Source organism: Pelobates fuscus, chromosome 4, assembly GCF_036172605.1.
Source record: "Pelobates fuscus isolate aPelFus1 chromosome 4, aPelFus1.pri, whole genome shotgun sequence".
Lineage (NCBI taxonomy): Eukaryota > Metazoa > Chordata > Amphibia > Anura > Pelobatidae > Pelobates > Pelobates fuscus.
Window position 1 is genome coordinate 349028613 of NC_086320.1, and position 10423 is coordinate 349039035.

Below are 10423 nucleotides of genomic sequence, written 5' to 3' on the forward strand. Positions count from 1 at the left end.
AAGGATATGATTCTTTTAAACTGTTTGGTGTGGTGGATTTGTTGTAAATGTGAATGCTAAATTGTATTACTTGTGCATTTTTCTAATACAGGTAATGTTTTCCCTTGGACACGTACACCTCAATATTTTAGAAATAAGCAAATATATATTCTAGAATAGTGAATTGAAGCAACCAATAAGCACTTAGGGTCACTACCGTCCTTTTGATTAAGAAGGTGAAATAAAACCAGCAGCATAAAGTGAAATTTATAAAGGCACATAAAGCAGCAAAACAATGTTAACTCAATCCCAGCACGCTCAGCCAACCGGTGCAATTAAGGTTCGGAGAAATTGACACTGATAATGCAGAAGTGTAAATTTCCAGTTGGTCAAATAAAAACTGAGAATATATATATAACGCAGAGCCCAGCCAACTCTGGAAACCTACCAGCTACTTCTAGACGAGCTACCACTAACAGAGAGAGAGGGATGGGTGAAACGTTGGCATTAGGGTAGCCGATGGCATCACTGGGGAGGGGATTGGAAAATGGTGATTCACTGGAGAGGGCCCATGTTCTGGGTGAGAAGAGAGAGTGAAACGGGAAGGGAGAGGGTGATATTGATGTGTCCAGAGAGGAGATACTGAAAATGACAAGGTGGCATTAAGTGGAGAGGTGGTACACTGGGATAAGAGAATGGTGACCTTGGGAAAGGTAGCAGGTGTTCTGCAGTAAATAAGGGATGGTGACGGGTGCAGTGGTGACACTAGGGAGGGGACAATACTGAACCAGTACAGGGAGATGGTGACAGTGTGGTGGGAAGGAAACTATAACACGAAAATAAGTAATTGTGCCTGGTGTAAAATACATTTTTACAGTTTTATTTTATTTAGGGTTAGTGTAGGACTCAATAGGAGGAAAATAGGTCAAAATAGGTAAAAAAAAAACCCTTGTTATTATTGCAACTAAACATCACTCTTGTTTTCTAAATTAAAATAACAGTGACAAGTAAAAAAAAAAAAAGCAAGTGATATATCATGAAAAGAATTTAGAAATAAAGGTAAAAAAAAATTAATTAATGATACGCACCTAAAAAAATGATGCTAACTGTTCCTTTTATTTGATTCCTATTATCATACGTGATATTATTTGCTTGGATCTCAATTATTCCAGTTCAGATCGCATTAAATGTTAACATTTATTCAGTGTAATATTAATAAATAAACATTTATTTTTTTTAAAGTGAAGTTGGCTTGACAATGGTAAGTGTTAAATGTTTCAGTAAATCGGAGAAGAGGTTACAATGCCAAATGGTGAAGGCTGTCTCCTCAATGACGGGGTATTTCTTCTGTATCCATATGTTCCATTGTATCCATAAATAGGTCTTACAGAGGAAAGGAACAAGCCGTGGCCTCTTGTATAGTCTGCGGAATGACCTGAAAAAAGGTTTGTCTATTAATAGAACAGAACCCGTACATGATATCAACCTAAATAATTTACTATATTGTATATAATAAAATAATGCGTCATGTTCCACAGTGTTTCTATTTTGTTTGTATTATGTGCAAGGAAAATCTCCCCTTGTACAATACATGTCAATGCATCCTCCCTGTATGTAGAATTCATATGCTGCAGGAATACATTTCTTTGGTGTACTCTCTATGATTATTTAATTGATTTCAATCCATCATCCATCATCATTATGAGTGAGACTTGTATTTAAAATGTAGTAGATCTGGGAATCAACTACCGCTGGTGTGGCTGTACCGGGGTCCCGTGCGCTCAGGGGGCTTATCAAGTGGCCCATGTGTGTATGTGTCAGTGTGTTTATATGTGTGTATCTGTGTGTGTTAATGTGTCTGATATATGTGTAAGTATGTATGTATGTATGTATGTTGGTATGTGCATACATTCCAGCAAACACCAACACAACATGCAAACACACCCCTGCAATTAAACACAAAACTTACATACAAACACACCACCACATTCAAACTCTAAAATTATATAAATACACCCCTTCATTAAAACACCAACACTACACACAAAAGCACAGCTGCATGTAAAAGCTAACACATACAAACACATCCCTTCATTCAAATGTGAACACTACACACAAGCACACCACTGCACTCCATTAGCAACAGTACATACAAATACACACACATACTCTATACAAAAACATGCTTACATTTAAAAGCACAAAAACTGCTCACAAATACAACCCTGCAAGGATTGGCAAATGATAAATCCCCAGCATCATGGGAGTTTGACAGATGGGTATCTGCCTTTCTGCCAACCTTGTGATAGAGGGGGCCCAAAAACATTTCTTGCACTAGGGCCCTCTCTACGTTTGTTCCTCCGCTGCATACCTTCCAAGAGTCCCAGATTTGGAGCAGGGTTTCTTCTACCCTCCCCGAAGTCTCACTCACTAGTGTTTTATCTGACCGAGCTAAATATGTGCAGTCCCGACCCCACTGCTATTTGCCAAACATCATACATCTCAATAAAGACTTGCCTAGACTGCAGCATGTCACTGAGTCTATCTTACTCCATCTAACCCAATATGTTAACTCTTTATTTATGTGATCCATCCTCTCCAATTTCTCACTCTCAGTACACAATGTCTCACTCACATTAATCCAATGTCTCACCCAGCCTAGCCTCTGTGATCTGTATCTACCTGTGTCTATCTGCCCTCCTCCTTCATTGTCTCAATCCCCCTCCTAGGTGTCTAACCCTTGTCAGCGTGTCACTCATCTTTCCCAATGTGCCAAGCTTCACTCTCCTATATCTTAAATATCTCCACCAAATGTCTTAATTTTCCTCCTAAGTGTTTCACCTTCCCCCAAGGAAGCAATAAATATTTCATTTAAAAAAACAAAACAATAAAATAATAGCAATGTATTAATTTATTTTGCATGTTTTCTTTGAGGGCATGCAAACTCTTGGCTTACAATTGCTGCAGATCTAGTATCTGCAGCTAAAACAAGCACTCCCTTTCTTCCCCAGAGCAGACTGTCTGTGGCTGTCCAATCATAGACTATTCTTTTAGCTGTATTACAGCTTAATGGGAAGTCTTTGCAAGGCAGGCAAGAAGTAGCCATTCCACTGAACTAACAGGAATAACAGGACCGGTTTACTGATTGACAGCTGTGCAAGGAATAAAAAACAGTTAGGCCAAATCTTTCTTCCTGGCTGCCTGGTGTCAGTTCTGTGCAAATTCAGATGCAGAGCACTCACCTTGGAAGTGCCTAATAAGGGAGAGTCTAATTAGGTTCATATATAAAAATTTCAATTTCTATTACAATTAACAAAAGTAGGTTGCAGGAACCACAATCACTCCCAGCAGCCACAGGTGCTCTGGAACAGGATCAGCAATCCCAATACGACAAGGCAATAAAACAGATTCACAGGCACTTCAATTGTGAAAGCCACAGGCAAATTTATTGTCACAAAATGATATTTTGTGACAATAAATCTGCCTGCGGCTTTTACAATTGAAGTGCCTGTGTTTCTATTAAAATTGGCACTTTTATTTAGTGGGAAAAAACGTCACCTCTGTGTGGATTGGTACTTTAATCTCACCCACCCCTTCTTCTCTTATAGTTGGTAGAACCCCAAAGTTTAATGAGTCGTGGGACCTAATGCGCATGCGTGGCAATCGCCTCGATTGCATTAGGACAAGTCCATAGGAAAGCATTGAATCAATGCTTTCCTATGGAATTTTAGCTGATACTGGATGCCCTCATGCAAATCGTAAGGAAGTCCAGCGCCAGCAAGCGGACCAAAAGTCACCTAACAACCCGGAAGCGCCTCTAGTGGCTGTCTGGACAGCTACTGGAAGTGGAGTTAACCCTGCAAGGTAATTATTGCAGTTTCTAAGGCAATAACTGCAATAATTACAATTGCATGGTTAAACTGAGCGAAAGTGGTCTGGGTGCCTATATTGTCCCTTTCATGTAATGTATAAGTGGAAATGTTTTTTAAACAAAATCCTCTGGTAATGAATACATAGTTTAGAATATACGGAATATAACATTTATAAGTACATTATTTTACCTGCACCAGAATTATTCCGGGTTTGTAGGTAATGAGCAGCTGCTCCGGTGAATTGGAAGCGGTCAGCCAGTACACCATAGGTTGACGTACCTCCACGTTCCTGAAATAGCAGAGAATATTAATAGAATGACATATAACACAGTCATCTTTTTTCTAATTACTGACTGTAGAATGTCTTCTCTAAACAGTGACTAAAATATTGGAACCGAAAAAAGTCCCCAACTCCTTTTTATTCCACCCCTACTAGTGGATTCAAATTTTAACCTGCTGGTGAATTCACAATTCACAGTTTACAGAATAACCCTGAGAGCATGCATGAATAGTCCACAGACAATTACTGACAATGAAAAGCAAAAAATAATGGATGGAAACGTAACCCCCTCACTGCCAGGCACTATCTTCATGCTTCAAAAATATTAATAAAATTATATTTATCTTGTTGCAAATTGCCCAGAACTCCAAACTTTCCTTACTATATATTATGCATTATTTTGTAGTTTTTAAATGGCATGATAAATATATATATATATTTACTTTTTTTGTACAGCAGATGGATTATTAGCATTATTGGCTGACACACATGGCCATCAACAGGCTGAACACACAGTAACGCTGACACACACACATACCACTGGTGTCCTAGAGGGGACGTGTTGCATTATTCAGCTGTCATTAGGGAAATATTAGTCCTCCTTCTACAAAGAAGTGTCATTGAAGTTAGGGCCTGGTTTGGTTGCACCCAGCTTCAGATTTAACAGGGATTGAGTGCAGTTCCATCTGTTGATTATGGAAGTTAGGGGTGTCATGTGACTATTCAGGAGCAGTCATTCATCCATTTACTTCCAAAGAGCTGTAATGGAGCATTTTAGATATATTTGCTGTAAGTGCTGCAGATGGAGATAGGAGGAGCCTATCTACAATTGCTGTAATTGAAGTGGATGATGTCATCTTCCTGAGTTACAAATAATTTATGATGATGATGATGATGTCACTGCATGATTTACAGTAATACCTCAATTTACGGCACTTTACTATATTCAGATGATAAATCTCCACTATCACCACTACTTTAAGGTGAGCAATATGTACAGTGGTAGCAGATTTTTTTATTATCATTTTTTTTACATTTACTTTTTCTTTTGTAGTCTACCACTGTTTCACAATGTGTGTATATATGTACATTCATACACTGCTCAGCCACAACAGTAAAACCTCCTATTTAATATGCTGTAGGTCCCCCTGGTACTGCCAAAACAGCTCTATATAGCCTCCATGGATCGGATTTGTTGTTCCAGCACATCCCACAGATGCTCGATCAGATTGAGAGCTGGGGAATTTGGAGGCCAAGGCAACACATTAAAATCTTTGTCATGTTCCTGAACAATTTTTGCGTGTGACATTATACTGCTGAAAGTGGCCGCTGCCATGAAGTGAACACCATTGACATAAAGGTTTGTACATGGTCTGCAACAATCTCTAGGTAGGTGGTACGTGTCAAATTAACATCCTCATAAATGCCAGGACCCAAGGTTTTCCAGCAGAACATTTCCCAGATCATAACACTGCCACCTCCGGCCAAAAAGAAATCAAAGCAATTTTGTGTGATCGGACCAGACGAGCTAACCTTCGTTCCCAACATGCATCAATGAGTCTTGGGCGCCTATGACCCTGACGCCAGTTTACTAGTTGTCCTTCCTTGCACCACTTTTGGTAGGTACATCACACTGTATACCAGGAACACCCCACAAGACTTGCTGTTTTAAAGATGCTCTGGCCAACTTCAAGATCTTTTCGCTTGTCTATTTTTCCTGCTTCCAATATATGAAATTCAAGAACTGACTGTTCACTTGCTGCCTAATATATTCCAATTCTTGACATTTGTCATTGTAATCAATGTTATTCACTTTACCCAGGGCTCAAGTACCGCAGGAAAGCGTGGGAATGGCGTTCCTGCACTTTTTTTACAGCAGGAATGCAGTTCCCGTTGCTCCTGCAGGCACTCAGGGAGTGGCAAAAAATGCAAAAAATGCCGCCCCAAAATGCCCCCCCTGTCATGGGGGGGACCCAAGAGGTGGCCTGATGGCCACCTGGTGGACCCCCCCGGCGGACACCTGTCTCCCTGTCAGACGTGTGTTCTCTCTGATCTTCTTCCTCGCGTGCTGTTTGCTGATGCCGGGAGCCGGAATATGATGTCATATTCCAGCTCCCGGAATCAGTAGACAGCCCGTGCGGCGAGAAGGAGAAGATCAGAGAGAACACAGCTCCCTTGCCGCGTCTGACAGGGAGACAGGTGCCCACCTCACTGAAGCCCCACCGGACCCCAGGGACAGGTCCCTGTCAGCTCTCCAGGTAGGGAGGCTGGGTGAACTTTTTTAAATTTTTAAAAACAGAAAAAATGTGTGTGTTTCTGTGAGTGTATGTGTGTGTGTGTCTGAGTATGTGTGTGTGTCTGTGAGTGTATGTGTGTGTTTGTGAGTCTATGTGAGTGTGTGTGTTTGTCTGTGAGTGTGTGTGTGTGTCTGTCTGCGAGTGTGTGTCTAAGTATGTGTGTATGTGAGTGTCTGTGTATGTGTCTGTGAGTGTCTGTGTGTGTCTGTGAGTGTGCATCTGTGTGTGTGTGTCTGTGTGTGTGTATGAGTGTATGTGTGTGTATGTGTGTGTGAGTGCATGTGTGTGTCTGTGAGTGTGTATGTGTGCACCTGTCAGTGTGTGTGTGCACGCGTTTATATATGCATACAGGTGTATATTATTATTTGGGGGGGGGGACTTGGGTGATTTTCCACACTTTTCCCCAGGACTTGACCCCTGACTTCACCTGTCAGTGGTTTTAATGTTGTGGCTGATCAGTGTATACCTATACGCATGTCAAAAGGACAAGGCTATAAGATATATAAATTAACATAGGAATGTATTCACTAAATGCTGAATTGCTGTGAACTGAAAAAACAAATTTCAAAATTAATTTCGAAGTTCAGTTTTCAATTCACTATATTATGGTGTTTAGTGATTAATTCCTGGAAATAAACCCAGTATCACAGCATTATCCCCTTATGTCAACCAAAAAGCAACAAGCTGCCGTTTAAGTGTTAACAGTAACATTTTAATTGATATACCAACCTGTCCTGTTTTCTTCAGCAAAGGTGGAACTGGTTTAGTTCTAAAGTAGGCGCTGATGTGGGGGTCCTTTTGAGCGTTGTACGGTGGAATGACAGAGCCAAGTTTCGGTAAGGAGCAGCTATAATCTTTGGAAATTCGTTCCACAGCCACACAATCTAAAACGAAGCCCCTTTCCTTGGCCAGACGTTCGCCTACTGAAGGAGAGGGCGCAAAGCGGCTGAGAAGACATGATTTTGATCTTTTCAGAGACAGCGATTCAGCCATGAGAGCGTTTTAGAAAGAAATATACTGGAATCTGGCTGTGAATTGTTTCTGTCTCTTTCTAAATGAATCCACAATATCTAGACCAAAACACAACACAACTCATTGTATGTTGCTATGGTCACATGAATACACATCTACAAGCCTCTCTACAAGTACACACAGTCTGCCTTTCACCAGCTCCCACAGTAAATCTCTAAAGGGCGTGATTCAGTCTGTTATTCCTCTTGTGTTGGGATTACAGAGATTTGTGGGAGTTTATTGTACGGATACATCATAAATATGTGCAAAGATGCTTTTCAAAATTGTATCTTTATATATTAATATATTAAAGTCATCTGTTCCATAAATGTCATGTTATACTCTCTTCAATTTCCCTTTTGGGTTAAACTTTTCCTAAAAAATGTCTTAGTTTAGCAAACATGTTTGTGGATATTGCTAAGCAATATTTATTAGCTGTTTAGGGTCACTCACAAAGCCATCAATAGTCAGAATTCGCTGACGGTATTTGAAGATATTGCTTGAACTTAGATATAATTTGTTCGCTATCATAATCAATTATTTAATTCCTAGCCTGGAACGTTAGTGATTGGATTTCATAGATATGCTAATACAGAATAATACTAATATTCTATTATTTCCTTGTTCAATACAGCCGACAACAATTAATAAAAGGAGGCCATTGGTTTTATTACATTTCTTCAATAAAATCTAATTCAATAACCAAGAAAATAATTGACATGTACCTAAAGTATATTTTAATAGCTTATTAAAAAATATTCTTGTTTTTGTTTAGTTTAAACTGCCCAGGACAGCTTTCAATCCATTCTGCAATGATCTATAATTGTAAATAAACGGGGCATTTCTGTTATGTAATAAAACTTAATTGCTGCAGTTGTGCTATTCAACTATATATTGACAAAACAAATAACTGGAGACTGGGTCAGTTAAAGGGTCAGTCTAAGCACTATAAGAGCTACCATGATAAGAGCCCACGTGCTGTGCTTTGGAGTGGAAGGTAATAGGACTATAAGGTGGGCTTTTGGTTCTGTGTTCCACTAGCCCACCCATGAAAGAGATGGGTAATATCTTGCAATTTGCAAATTCACTTTGCCCCACCATGGATGTTAGGTAACCACATCCCACGATTTCAAATAGACAAAAAGGGACACTTTAATTTTAGTTAGGGGTGCATCATTGGATGTGGCATGGGGTGGAGCTGGTGTTATGTGTTGTATTAATAACCATAAATCCAACTAAAATCTAACTTAGTACAAGAGTAACTTAGAGCAAGACTGATATCTAAACACATTTATAGTAGTTTAAAGACGCATCCAAGGCTGCCATCAGACATTTTGGGACCCCTTTCATAGATTAAAGGATCACTGTAGGGTCAGGAACACAAACATGTATTCCTGACCCTATAGTGTTAAAACCACCACCTAGCCTCCCTGGGCCCCTCATGCCTCCCTAAAAATAGCAAAAGCTGTAGCTCTGCATGCTGTTTGACTCAGAATAGTCAATAGTCAAAACCTGCCTACTGACATCATCAGAAGTGGTAGCCTGATCCAATCACAGTGCTTCCCCATGGGATTGGCTGAGACTGACAAGGAGGCAGATCAGGGGCAGAGCCAGCACAATTCAAACACAGCCCTGGCCAATCAGCATCTCCTCATAGAGATGAATTGAATCAATGAATCTCGATGAGGAAAGTTCAGTGTCTGCATGCAGAGGGAGGAGACACTGAATGTTTGGATGCATTTTAGGCAGCCATGACCCAGGAAGGATCTCTAACAGCCATCTGAGGAGTGGCCAGTGAAGTTTTCACTAGGCTGTAATGTAAACACTGCATTTTCTCTGAAAAGACAGTGTTTACAGCAAAAAGCCTGAAGGGAATGATTCTACTCACCAGAACAAATTCAATAAGCTGTAGTTGTTCTGGTGACTATAGTGTCCCTTCAAGGCCTTGGTCCTGGGGCTCACCCACCAGGGTCCACCCCCGAGTACAGCCAAAAGGATACAGTGTATGTGTGTGTAATGGATGCAGTGTCACTGGATTTGAGTGTGGGGTAGGATAGGAGCTGTCTTCTATGTGGAAGGGAGGTGTGAGCAGTTTTTTATGGTTTTTTATTATATTTTTAGGTATAATATTATGTTTATTCCCCCTTATCTGCTTCATAGCTGTAGCCAGGGAGGGCGGTCATTACATTCCCTAGAGGTACTGTGTGTAGCAGAGCCCTAGTTCTAACAGGGACGTCTTCTCTGCTGGATCAAAAGGAAAATATATAATCAAGAGTGGAGCAGTATAGTAAAGTAAACGTTTAGGTGAAAAACCCAAAACAAGTATAGAATTTGAATTTGAAATGTTGTAGTAATAGTCAGTAGATGGCCCCAGGTCGGCACATCTCACAGCACATATGAAAAAAATGCATAAATACACATAATAGTACAGACTGCTTTAGATAAGTAATACTTTTAACAACATATGTTGATATACCAAGATTCCCATAAAGTTACCCATATAGTTAGGTTAACCCCTTAACGACACATGACATGTGTGACATGTCATGATTCCCTTTCATTCCAGAAGTTTGGTCCTTAAGGGGTTAAGGAATTCAAGTTCCAGTCAAATAGTGAAAAGCTCAGTTGTAACAGTAAAGTGCGTACAAATGTATTAGTAAAAAGAAAGACAAGAAAGACAAACTAAATTGTTATACCCTTTTCATATTTGTTTCTTACTTGTTCGCACTGATCCAAAGCGCCGACTTTTCGGTATTCCGCCATCAGTTCGGCAATAAGGGTGCCCTTCCACTTATTCCTTGTCGCTATCCATTAACTGTGGCTCTTGTTCCTCTGTGAGCTCTGGGTCCCGATGCTGCCAACCAATGTAGCGGAGTCCTAGTCCTAACAGGGACTTCCTCTTCGCTGGATCACCCAAGAGTAAAATCAGGAGCAAGAAAACACCAAGTAGATATTCCACCTCCTCCCCAGCAACTGGACGACAC

The 10423-nt window shown here is 40.3% G+C and overlaps 1 protein-coding gene across 1 annotated transcript; it reads right to left on the reverse strand.

Annotated features, from left to right (window-relative positions):
* Positions 1-1078: 1078 nt before the first annotated feature.
* Positions 1079-7498, reverse strand: SPMAP1 (sperm microtubule associated protein 1). The gene is made up of 3 exons (XM_063450788.1): positions 7158-7498; positions 4041-4140; positions 1079-1414 (listed from the first exon to the last, which is right to left on the reverse strand). The coding sequence occupies exons 1-3, from the start codon at positions 7419-7421 to the stop codon at positions 1257-1259; spliced, it is 522 nt and encodes a 173-aa protein (XP_063306858.1). The 5' UTR covers positions 7422-7498; the 3' UTR covers positions 1079-1256.
* Positions 7499-10423: the final 2925 nt, after the last annotated feature.